A 12,146-nucleotide genomic window follows, 5' to 3' on the forward strand; every position below is an offset into this window, starting at 1 on the left:
ATGCTTTATGGTGTGAAAACCTTAGATTATATTATATATACATGTGAAAAGTTTGTTTACAGCTTGCACTAAATGCACATTGCATGTTATAACAAACAATCTGAAACAAACTGTGCAAAAATATCTGAACACAACTCAATGTCATAGTTTTCCCTTCTTAGCTTTCATAATAGCACAAGTGAATCAGAAGTATTAATTAATTAATACAGTTACCCAAAAGTTTTATTGCGACTCTTGCACAAACAATTTTTGCTGTCAGGTATGGTGCAGTTGTTTGTGTTATTTTTGTACATCATTAAATCATTGTTTGTCCGATGCTTAGAGCAGTCATGTTATATGTAGACAAACATATAACTATCCGACTTGCTGTCTTCATTTAGAACGTGGCTAATGAATTGTTTAGAATCACAACAGAAGAAAATTGCAGCGAACATTTTAGTGAAAATTGTTTGTGCAACAAAATGGCTTTAAACTTAAATGTCTGTTTACAAATTAAGGTCTTACTGTACACTTTCACTAAATATGTCATCAGTTTCAAAGTCACTATATGTTGCAATAGTCCTTCTAAGGTCGTCGCTCCATAATTGTCATTGGAATCACTTTCAAAGTAATCTGAAGAAAAGAGATCCGTTTAATATAAGACATTCTTGTTATGTTGAGGTTATAATTGAAAACATAAAATAATAGAATTGGTTTGACGTCTGCAGATTTACGACTGATTCACACGATGACGTCATTCAGTTTTATCGCTGGCCATTTGTTTCCAGCAAAGACAATGTTTCTTAGTTTTTTAACATTCACGTAGCAACTTCACTTCTATAATTCACGATCAGAATCAGAGCGGCATTAACGAGAATGCTGGTGAAGAATTTGAAATTGCATTCTGGCTAAAATATCATATATAAAGAGGCAAGTTCAACAAGCCGCGTTCTGCTCTGAATAAAATATAAAAGGATTCGAACTTGTTTACTTCTTTTTCACGGTGTAGTTTCTCACATAATCCTTCACGTTTGTCCATGTTCTGTTTTGTACTATCCCGTGATTCTCCTCCAAAAACTTAACACACTCGTTTTTTTTGGGTAGCACTCCATTTTGAATGTGTTTTTGGAATGTTTTCAACGCTTTCTTTCTGGCGTTGTCCACGTTTTCTTCGCCACCATCTTTCGTTGCTGACCTATATAAATTATAGTAAATTCATTACAGACTGTATGTAATACAAGTTAACATAGTTAGCTATTGACCTGGGTAAGTTAAATTGTTAATACATGATTATGGAACGGCTGACGGTCTTTCGTCTAGTTACGACTTATGAGTGACAAAATTGATTGTTCGTTACATATATATCAGCTTACCCGGTTGATAATTCAAATGTAAAGTCCATAAAAGTATTATGCCACTAATTTTTGCTGATAAGTTATTTTCATTTATTCTCTTTGTAGATCTTGTAATGAATGATCTTTTCCGAGATTTGTGGAAAAAATATTTGTATTGTGTTCAGCATGTTCCGATTTTGTATAAAGACAAAATATATCCGAGACAGGCGCGGAGAGTAAGTACAAATACTGCTCACTATTTCCAAAAGGTTATTCAATTTTTGTACAGTGCCTTAAGTAACATAATGTGGCAATAATAGCCTCAATTAACTAGGTTTGCCCTTTGCAGAATATAATCTGCCTGATTATGCATGATTTACCCTTCATGGGTATGGACTGTTAGTATATCGTTTTTAATTTGAAACCTCTGAGCATATGACTCTTGACCACGCATTATGATATGTTAATATCCACATTTTTCGGACAAATAAAAAAACTTTAATTCGTGCATGTGTTAACGAGTAAATATATGTGATTTACCATATATGTGATTTACCAGATTGGAGGTCCGCATAGGGAAATATTTCCCAAGGTCTCAAAAATAGCTACTATACATATATATGATAAGCATTCATGGACTGCATGCATTCTATGTTTAATATTGTGAGAGTTACGAACTTTTCTGTCGCGAATCGGCTGCATGGTTTTGCTTTGTGCGTTAGATAGCATGTTATTCGAAGACGATAAAGAATTGATAACGATGCAATAGCAGAGGTGAAATTTAATGAGAGCAAATTTACTTAGGCCTGAGTAAGTGTCTGCTTCGTTCCTCAAGTGTTTGTCAATATGTTACAGTCAGTGTGGTTAACCGTTATACAAATTCATGCGTCACTGATGATGCAGAAATTAAAATTTTTGCAACAATCTTACCTGCCTCGAGGGTTCCCCTTTTCTTGTTACAATGTTTTTTAGACTTTTCAGTGGACTTGTTCGTTCCTAGGGTTAAAAAGTTTAAAACTGTCTAGCATTGAAAATTTAAGCCATTGAAAATCCCATACATGGAGATCTTATATGTAATATATATTGATTTTCTGTTTTAGAAAATATTGAACATTGCTTGGCTGAAAACAACCTGGTAAGTCAACTGATGATTTTTTTGCCAATTTACGTGCGCATCATATTGGCTTCAGGCCCTTATATTTTTCGGATTGGATTTCGGACTTCTTTGTATGTGGGGATAAAGATTGACTGAAATTAATTGCAATTATGCAATGTTTATTTCGCTCATAAAATGGTATTTATAGTAGTTATATTATAAGACAATTGTACCACTTGCTCGCAAAGCGATTTATTGTTTGAGAGCAATTAATGTTAGTAAAAGCCACATATGTAGCCTTACCCTTTTTGGTCGTTGTCCTTTTGCCAGCAGAAGTTAGCGATGGCGATGTTATGTTGCTCTGGGGGAATCGGTTTTCTACAATATATATATTATTGAGATATTTAGTAACATAGAAAGTGCAATTTAGCAATTTTCGGACTTCAGATTAAAGATTTTGGCCTGAAGAATTTCAGGATTACGTATAAAATATATGCAGTATAACACACGGTTGTTGAAGGCTTTGTTGGGTATATAATATGCTGTTTGAATTAAGCAACTTTACCTGTCGCAATGAACCGAAGGTTGATAAACTTTACTAACGGAGACCCAGAGACAGAGAGAAACGTGCCTTACTAGCGTTCGTATCAACGCGCAAATTCAGTTAAGAAAGTTACGAAGTTTATTTAGATCCGGATGCCGGCTGAAGCTATAACCACTAAGGGTACATGTAGTTGCCTATAGGATTTGCATATAACCTGCCTATATATAGGTTTTGTGTGATGTATTAATGTTCATAAATTGTGTCTCCAAGAGCCTGTTAACTGAAATTGAACAGTTTTATGTCACATACACAATATATATATATATATATATATATATATATATATATATATATATATATATATATATATATATATATATACTGTGTATCACTAACCGCAATATTACAGCACCTGGATCACACCACCACTGGAATTGGTATAACAGTGTTACTTAGAAATATTTACCTTTATCTAACTCAGACTCGGCATCCTCTTCACTCTGAGTATTGTGAAAGTCTGGAATAAGATAAGAAATTTTAATTCTTCTTCTTCACCTATTCTTATCATTACCTATACTAATCAGTTAATGTAAATAATTGTAAGTTATCTGCCGTATGGCGGCGCTTATTTTGGTGTTTGATGTAATAATTTTATCATTCTGACAATACCTTGAAGTGTAATGTCCCGCAGGTTTTTCCCTTTAAATTCGTGTGCCCTCCCTTCATCGATGGCCATTAAGAGGTTACCAACTACTGCCATCTCAAGTGTGCTTTCTTGCATCCTGTAGAACTCTTTATGGATGTGCACGTCGTGACCAAGATGAGTTGCCAGCCATCCCAATTCATTTTGATCCATGTCAACGAGCTGCGACACAGTTGCCACATACTTTCGGAGGTTGGTTGAAGTAATCACGTCGGGATTTTTAAGATCAACCATTTTACATGCCTGACGTATAACATCGTTCCCTCGTAAAAACTGTTTTGAACTTCCGTCATTCACTGCGAAAACATAGGGATTTTCTTCGTTCACATTCCCATCTTCCCTTGTCCTGTTCAAGACAAGTATGGCAGCTTTTACATCAGGTGTCAGCAACACGGGAACTTTTCTGTTTCGTTTTCCAAGAATTTCCACCATGTCAAACCTAGAGTTTAATTTATTTTAGGATAATACGTCAGGTTATTTAATGCATTCTATAAACATTTTTTTTAAGGGGAATTTGTAGCCACCTTAGCTGAAGCCAGAAATGAGTGGCAGTCATGCATAGCTAAATAGCTATATTCACAGGAAAACGCGAAAAAATAAACGCAGCCATATTTGTGTCTTGTGCACAATATCATTGTTCACGAATCCGCAAAAAGTAGCCACCCTATTTTCCCTTGATATTTGTCTCGTATACCATCTATATAAATCTATATAAGTAAAAAATAAACTTATAATGACACTGTCATTACTTTTTTGCACAATTATAAAGCACTGTCAGTGATTGATAAACAAGAGAAATTAAAGGAAAGTGTCATTGGTAGGTCTCAACAAGTTTTAAACCAGTCAAGATATATATATATACACCCGTTTGCAAAAACGTTGGCCGCAGATAGATATATAGATAGATACTCGAAATCTAATTAGAATTGCATATGTTGTGTAATCTGATTGAAATCCCATGCAAATGTGATTATATGCATTTCTATACAAGATACATATGAAATATAACGGCACATCAACTATAACTTATATATCTGCATGCTGCCAATTCACAATATGGCATTAAAAAATTACGTTACACGTATTGTTTGATCGAAAGCTTATGGTAACGGTTTAATTCCTAAGATATACGTTATATTGTTATTTATAAAATGTTTTCCTTTAGGAATATGTATCATACATTAAAAAGTTTATGCTTATATAATATAATATAGAACAAGAAAAAGACAACTCTGCTACCGGTGCAGAATTTTCCATGGAAATTGATGGACAAATCCAGCAGAGTAAGTTATATACAAGAATATAAATTATAGTTATATATTCCTCTTTAGCAAAGATTATTGCATCAACGTTACACCACGGGAATTGAATATATTCGGAGTATATACATTCAATAGTAAGCAATTATTCTTACGCGGTACATCAGTGCATGTGATTATCTGGTACAAGGTAATGTACATAATTCATATAATTCAATATATAAATATATAATATAAATGTTTACATACATGTAGAACACCATAATGAATCTACTATAGTTTCCATGGAGATCGATGATCATTCCATGCAGATTACCAGTAAGTAAACGTTGTAACTTGACTAAAAAAGATAAACAATCTGACATTTTCTGCACTTCGTAGTATACATGTAATTTCAAACTTTAGATATAACAGATGATCAGTGCCATGTTTGCTTTGGGGAGGTATCGGGGGCACATATGTGCGCATCATGTCATCGTGCTGTCCATATATTTTGCGGTGTTGGAATAGGGCCAGAAGGCTATGGGCAAGAAGTAAGGTGTTTCAAATGCCAGAATACGGGTGAGTGAACGTCAGTTAATTGAAAAAATTCCATTCGGTAAAATTCCTTTAGGTTTATCCAATTTATATTCGCTCTAGCTTTTTACTTACATGTAATCTGAGCGTAGTCATCTATTTCGTTGGAAACTGTCGCATCGTCATTTTCTTGTTCTACATATATGAAGGTAAACTTCAATGAAAATACACAACTACTAAGGCTAACCAGAGGTCACACTATACAGACGGGAGTTATAATCAAAAGGTATAACGGGTGCTATAATTTACGTTAATTTTTGTGGACATACATGATGGACCTTTCATAATTAAAATCGGTTTGTTTTGTTAAAAACTTTAAGCCTCTTCAAGTTGGTCATTCGAGGTAAAGCAGACATACTAATGTGAATGCACGAATATTTGGATCATTTTCTCGTTAAGCTGTGCATGCAGTATACATGCAGCTATACTTTGTTTTTAAATATTAAACTGATTTCTTTTTTTCATTAGTTTATTTTGCCTCGTCAATTAAGTAGCCGTAGCTGTTCAGAGTTAAGAGAACGTTACATTTATATCATTTTTCTGGAAGAAATATTTTCACATCCAGTTTATATTCAGGGCATGGCCGACGGATTTCTTTTGTAAGTGTTACAAAAGAAATCCATCGGACAGAAATAGATATCTGAATAAACAGCCTCGCCCTCCGATTCTCGTTCTAGCTACGCCCCTCTTCACATCTATATACAGTGGCGTAGCCAGCCTGACGATTTAGTCATGCTACGCAAATTTTATATTATTTCATTATTCATTTCCTTAGAAATTCATTGTTTTCACAGTCAATGAACACCAAAATATTAGCATAGCATGACTAAATTGTCGGGCTCGCTACGCCACGGCATATATACCTGTCCGAGAATGTATATTATAACGTACACTAAATTTACAACACTTACTGGCAACCAGGACATGATTGTCTGTTTCCAAGGCGACAGACTCGTCATGGGTGTAGGCTTCGTTACATAGTTATAAAAATATTTCAAATGAGCACCCAACAATTAACAACAACTAAATGTCACCTCTGCATGAAATCTCTATGGCTAACAGCAATGGCTTGCTTTTTTATCAACTTATCTGATATTGCTTAGTTTTACTGCATGCATGAAAGTAGCTGCTGCCCTTGTTTTATTTTTTTATATATTCCTCAGATACAGGTTAAGAAAAGTTTCAATTGTGAAATTACATGAGCAATCACATACGTGTAATGACATAATCCTCCAAATGCCTTTGTGGAAACACAGGCGTGACACACGAAATGTTACTCTGGTTGTTCGCTTGGCCTGCAGACGTAGAAAAAATTTATTAATGCTACTTTAACTGCATCTAGGCGTAAATGTCGTGCATTAAACTAACAACTACTTACTAGTAACTTGAGCATGATCATCAATAACCATGGATCCGAGGGGAGTGTCCTCATTTTGTTGGTCTACAAATCAGCGTATTTTCAATAAGCTTTTACAGAAACTAAAAGTCTTGTACCAGGCAATGTTCGTTATAGCAGGCACGCCGAAACATCGATAATTGGGGAGGCATATATTCATATATATTCGAGTTCTGCATTATTGCTTTCTTTTGAAATTGATTGTTTTTACGGTCTGTGAACTTGAATATATGAATATATATGCCCCCCCCCAATTATCGTCTTTTATCGATCTTCCGGCGTCCTCTGCGTTATAGTTTATACTCACTGAATGCTACTTAAAAACAGTTCATTGCATTGTTTTATTATCGAAATATGAATATTATAATAATGATATTTTGCAATATTGAGTTTGACTATAATCTTCTATTAGATAACGTTACTACAAGATTTTACAGTACCCCGATATGAAAATAACGCCCTAAGGCACAAGGACAAACCATGGGTGCTCTATGTGAACTGGGACTATAACTTGGTGGTCACCTTTGAAGCCAATTAGGAACCATGGTGCCATGAAGTCTATTTTCATTTTTTGCCTTCACGGCTGGCGATCGGTGCATGACGTAGCCAGAACATTAGTTGGGGGGGGGCATATTCATATATTCACGATACGCATGCAGGATTAATTTCTTTTCAAATCAATCGTCTTTACAGTCTTCTAACATGAATATATATGAATATATGCCCCCAATTAATGATGCTGGCTACGCCACTGCTGGCAATCGCACCGAAAAAGAATAGAAAGGGACTCTGGTGCTCAATTCGGCTTCAAATTGGCTTCAAAGATGCATGTTTGCTAAGTAAATATAAACTCTATCTTTTCAGTTATTCTAACCAACCTTTGGCACTTTCATTTGCCTTCTCTGCGATCGTTAGCCCTGTGAATTTTTCTCGTTTGTGTTTTAATCGGTCTGTAGGGTATAATGGTTAATTAGAATTATAATAATTTGAATCCAGTGGTCAATTTTTAAAAAAGTATAAGTTTTCTTCAGACCGTATAAAATGGTTTGTCAAGTTTGCTAAGTTTGTCATTCATTTCGGTTGAGCTATAAAAGACATGCAAGTTTAATTTATGTCATTTATATACCCTTTTGAATTCGCCATGGAAGGTCCTTCACACCGTAATCGTAGCGTAACTCTTCGTTTTTACATAGATCCCTCTTAGCATAAATTGCCAAGTGAGGTTGACTATTAATGATGAGTCTTTTCATCAGACAATTCGCCACTCTTGCCTCGGCATCATTAACCAGTCTTCCAAGTCCGTCTGAATAAGTTGCATCGACACTGTAATATAATTTTAGTTAATATACATAAGAGTCCATAGTTGGAATTTTGTGTGTATATAAAACTCGTTTATAGTAACACGCATTTCAACCCGCAATTGTACCAACTGCTGCTAAGGCGTATCAATGCATCAGAATTCATAAAGATATCATGCAGTGAAACAAAAACTGAACAATTGTATAAGTTCATTGAAGATTGATTAATTTTCAACTTGGACATCTATAGTTCAAAGTACAATAATTGTGCTTGTGCATCTGAGGCATTTACCGTGCATAACAACAATGGAAGTTTTTTGGAAGAAAATATTATTATCCTGCCGAAATGATTGCACTTGTTGAAAGACTGAATTTTCAAATAAAATGACCTTATTTCGACCTTTCAGGAGAATTTGTTTATAGAAGCGACATTCTTCGGCTCCAGGCCGCGTAGGTGTAGCACTTTCAAAAAGAAACACCTAAGCCTGAATTTAAAACAGTCACAGCAAACATGACGATCGAGCCAATGTAGTAATTTAGGTTCAACGAAAGAGCACGTACAATACTCATTGTTTAAAAATATATTTCAAGCAAATTATTCAAACACTTAGTAAGGGCTGCCTTCCACTGTCTCGTTTTTTTACGCGCAGAAAAATTTAAATGCTTCCAAATTTTGATTATATTTAACACATGGATCAACAATTGCATACTAAAATATACGGAAAACTAGGTTCTTTCGATATATTCATCTGGCTTTATGACATATATAAGGATTTAGACTTTTACGTGCGTGTACGTGCGTATGAAAATCGCGTAAGTGAAAAGCAGTCCTAAATGTTGAAGCAGTGCTTGGATGGACGTTATTAGCCTGAACATACCACAATGAGGCATTTCCTTGTTGGAAAAAGAAAAGAAAGCTTCCAAGGTCGTCAGGGTAATTCTTCTCTCTAATGTAACCTTCCTCTTGAGAAATTAATTCCCCTTTGTATTCTAGAAGGAAATCCCCTTTGGAGAATGTTTTTGTGGTAAAAACTCCTCGACCTGAAAAATGGAATAATAAAATGGAAAATAGAATGACTTGATAATTATATGTATAAAGTTTATGATATAAGCGTAGCTGGCAATTGCTATATGGGCCGGTCTGCCGGTCAAGAAAATTAAATTATACTGATTTAGTACCGATATCATCATCGATGTATCTTTCCTCGAGGTGTTCTTCGTCTTTAGGTAGGGAGAATTGTCCTTTTCTCTATAAGATATAAAATGCCCTCTTAATATTAGGCTGCAGTAATCGCAAATGCGGCGCGCTCATTTTGGGGTGGTGCTCAATCTGGGGCGGTATAGGATATTAAACGGTTGCAAGAAAATATGGGTTGTGTGTTCGAGTAGTAAAAACGAGTGAGCGCATGGAATGAGTGAGATTTTTTTTTGACAAGAGAACATATGAAAAATCCATATCTTCCAGCGAATGTTCCGTTTATTATGGACAAAAATGAGAAGAAACTCAATAAATTATTAATAATAAAACAAAACAAAGCTGTAAAACAAAAAACACCCATTACATATTTTTTTTTTTTTCACTGGTGAAATATGGAAAATATGAGTGTTATACGGTAGAACACCCATGCATGTCCATATAATATAAATACTTTTATTTTAAACGCTACCTTGTTTCTGCGTGTTGATCGCATTCCTTGGTCGTCTGACATGGTTGGTCGTTTGGCAAGTTCTTCACAAAAACACCAAAGGCAAATGGAGTTTTAAATTAGAAAATTTTGGGAAATGGAGTTTCTAAATTAGAAAACGTCAACTTAGCGATTCTAAGTTATAGAAATAACATGCTACCAAAGTTAACGGAAATGTTTACTAGGACAAATTCGATACTTCATTTAACATTACCTAATCAATTAAAAATAAATGGAAAATTTGCCTACAGGGGAGTTGTGGCTTGGAATGACCTCCCGCTGCAGTTTAATCATCGAAAATTGTTCGTATATATATATATATATATATATATATATATATTATATATATTATATATATATATATATGCATGATCTCTAACTTCCAAATTAGCTAAGTAGCGAATATAGACTATATATATGAATATTGCAGTTCAATTTCCATTAATACTATTTTATATAGTTTATGAGATAAAATATAGTACATTTTTCAACTGAAAAATAAAGTCAATTAAATGAAAAGTAAATAACGCCTTAATCAGCTCCCACATGCGCTTGACCTATAGATAATTTGCGACGAATGAATATACTGCGGTGACAACTGCTTCGGTGATTATAGCACTGTATTTTATTCATTTTGCAAATGCACGATAAAAACAAACCTTTAACGAAATACTTTGAGTAAATAAATATTTGAAACTGAACGAATAAATGTTCGTTTTTTGCTTGAAACACACACGAAAAATGGAAATATAGAATGTTCTATAGTTGAAAGCTTCGAATTCGAATATCCAATATATAATATAAAACTTCTAATAGACAAATTCGTTGGAGCATTTATTATATATGTTTATATGCAAGTGTTTATATGAAAGGTTTTACACTCACCGCCTCGGTTGGTAGGTGGGGGACATCCTGTTTACCAAAGAGGATAACCCTATAGTGCATGGTAGGGACAACGTTTATCCATGTAAACACTTTGTCTCGGCCTCCGGGACTAACTTTTCCTACCGGTGCCTGCGCAAAAACTAGGGGATAGTAAACGCTTGGTAAAGAGTCCCTATTCCCTTGATCATGTACAGCCCTTAGTGCTACGAAATGGAGGGGGTGTTTCCAATTAATAGAAAACATATTTTTCATTTTTTTTTTACTTTTGGAAACTTATGACGGATTTGCTAATTAAAACAATTTTTATGGCTTTGCCGTTTTGGTTTTTTTTTAAACAGAATAGCTATATATAGCTACCTATAAATTTGCCAAATGATGATAAATTGTTTGGGCCAAATGATCATAAAATGATCATAAAATGATCATAAATCATTTGGAAAAATGTAGTTTTCCTTCAATAATGCTGGTGGTATAACTAAAACCCTGTCTTTCGATTTTTTACGTGATGAGCAACATGCAGTCCGCCCGTGCAAATTCTACTAGGACTTGACTACATACATGGAAACCTTATAGTCCGAGTACCGTAAATGATCGATTAAGCGCCGCGGCGCTTATTGCAAATATCGATTTTAAGATGCGGCGCTTATTTGACAGCGGGGCTTATTCGACAGCGGCGCTTATTTCAAAGTGAGCAAATAGATTATTTTCTGAAGGCCGATGAATCGAACAAACTTTTGGTAGAGGTTACATGAAAAAGAAAGCGCGAAGTTGGGCTGGTGATTCCCGCTAAGTTCACAGCATTTACGGCGAATCGACGACATGCCCAAGTGTTAGACACGGAGTTAATTAGGAAGAAGGAAAATTTTAAACTATCAGAACTGTCATATGAGCCCGTTTGTAAGAGATATTCGACAATAAAACTTTAGTTTCAATACTGGCCGTCGTTCTCAATAGTTTAAATGTTAAGATTAACGCGTTTAAATAAAGAATCGTTTATTTCTACATTTTTTAGCGTTTATTTATATCTTCCTAAATAGGCGCCGCGGCGCTTATTCAACAGCGGCGTTAAATTCTTTTTATTGAGGTGCGGCGCTTATTCGACAGCGGCGCTTATTCGAGTAGCGGCGCTTAATCGATCATTTACGGTACGCCAAAAATAGCACGAGTGCTGGGTAACACTGTTGCGACATAATCAAGATGAGACGTTTGTCATGTGTCAAGTCGTGTATTTATTTGACGACCTCTAGGTATAGCATTCATTTTGAACTTAGGTTTGGTTGTGAGCGCTATAGAAGTGCGTTGCTGCGTGCCTTGCATGGAATGTTGTACGTAGATATTACAGTGTTATGCTGTGGCTTTATTTATTCATTTGGCTATGTTGTCTATATTGC

The 12,146-nt window shown here is 35.0% G+C and overlaps 2 protein-coding genes and 2 long non-coding RNA genes across 5 annotated transcripts; all 4 read right to left on the reverse strand.

Moving 5' to 3' along the window:
• Positions 1-1,115: 1,115 nt before the first annotated feature.
• LOC114542624 lies at positions 1,116-4,088 on the reverse strand. The gene is made up of 5 exons (XM_028562134.1): positions 3,623-4,088; positions 3,420-3,470; positions 2,713-2,787; positions 2,244-2,309; positions 1,116-1,174 (listed from the first exon to the last, which is right to left on the reverse strand). The coding sequence occupies exons 1-5, from the start codon at positions 4,086-4,088 to the stop codon at positions 1,116-1,118; spliced, it is 717 nt and encodes a 238-aa protein (XP_028417935.1).
• A 76-nt stretch (positions 4,089-4,164) lies between these two features.
• On the reverse strand, positions 4,165-6,489 carry LOC114542626. Its single transcript, XR_003689704.1, has 3 exons — positions 6,403-6,489; positions 5,165-5,626; positions 4,165-4,363 (listed from the first exon to the last, which is right to left on the reverse strand). It is a non-coding gene; the product is annotated as an uncharacterized LOC114542626 (long non-coding RNA).
• Positions 6,490-6,764: 275 nt separating this feature from the next.
• On the reverse strand, positions 6,765-8,102 carry LOC114542628. 2 transcript variants are annotated; one of them, XR_003689706.1, is made up of 4 exons: positions 8,014-8,102; positions 7,766-7,837; positions 6,870-6,932; positions 6,765-6,786 (listed from the first exon to the last, which is right to left on the reverse strand). It is a non-coding gene; the product is annotated as an uncharacterized LOC114542628 (long non-coding RNA). The 2 variants fall into 2 exon arrangements; XR_003689705.1 differs by having other exon boundaries at positions 7,766-8,041.
• Positions 8,103-8,880: 778 nt separating this feature from the next.
• On the reverse strand, positions 8,881-10,160 carry LOC114542625 (histone-lysine N-methyltransferase set-1-like). Its single transcript, XM_028562135.1, has 4 exons — positions 9,853-10,160; positions 9,365-9,434; positions 9,064-9,226; positions 8,881-8,938 (listed from the first exon to the last, which is right to left on the reverse strand). Exons 1-4 carry the CDS (start codon positions 9,892-9,894, stop codon positions 8,881-8,883), a joined length of 333 nt encoding a protein of 110 aa, XP_028417936.1. The 5' UTR covers positions 9,895-10,160.
• Between the last annotated feature and the right edge of the window lie 1,986 nt (positions 10,161-12,146).

The sequence above is a fragment of the Dendronephthya gigantea genome, unplaced genomic scaffold (assembly GCF_004324835.1).
Source record: "Dendronephthya gigantea isolate DGI-Jeju-01 unplaced genomic scaffold, DenGig_1.0 000371F, whole genome shotgun sequence".
NCBI classification, from domain to species: Eukaryota; Metazoa; Cnidaria; class Anthozoa; order Malacalcyonacea; family Nephtheidae; genus Dendronephthya; species Dendronephthya gigantea.

Bases quoted from the DNA above. Each gene is read 5' to 3' on its own strand.
- LOC114542624 (XM_028562134.1), bottom strand. From the start codon at position 4,088: ATGGTGGAAATTCTTGGAAAACGAAACAGAAAAGTTCCCGTGTTGCTG. The intron at 3,471-3,622 runs GTATTGTCAGAA...ATCTTATTCCAG, and splicing joins GCGGGACATTACACTTCAAG to ACTTTCACAATACTCAGAGT. The intron at 1,175-2,243 runs GTAAGATTGTTG...TAATTTATATAG, and splicing joins AAGGGGAACCCTCGAGGCAG to GTCAGCAACGAAAGATGGTG.
- LOC114542625 (XM_028562135.1), bottom strand. From the start codon at position 9,894: ATGTCAGACGACCAAGGAATGCGATCAACACGCAGAAACAAG. The intron at 9,227-9,364 runs GTACTAAATCAG...TCCATTTTTCAG, and splicing joins ATACATCGATGATGATATCG to GTCGAGGAGTTTTTACCACA. The intron at 8,939-9,063 runs GTATGTTCAGGC...TATGTCATAAAG, and splicing joins CAAGGAAATGCCTCATTGTG to CCAGATGAATATATCGAAAG.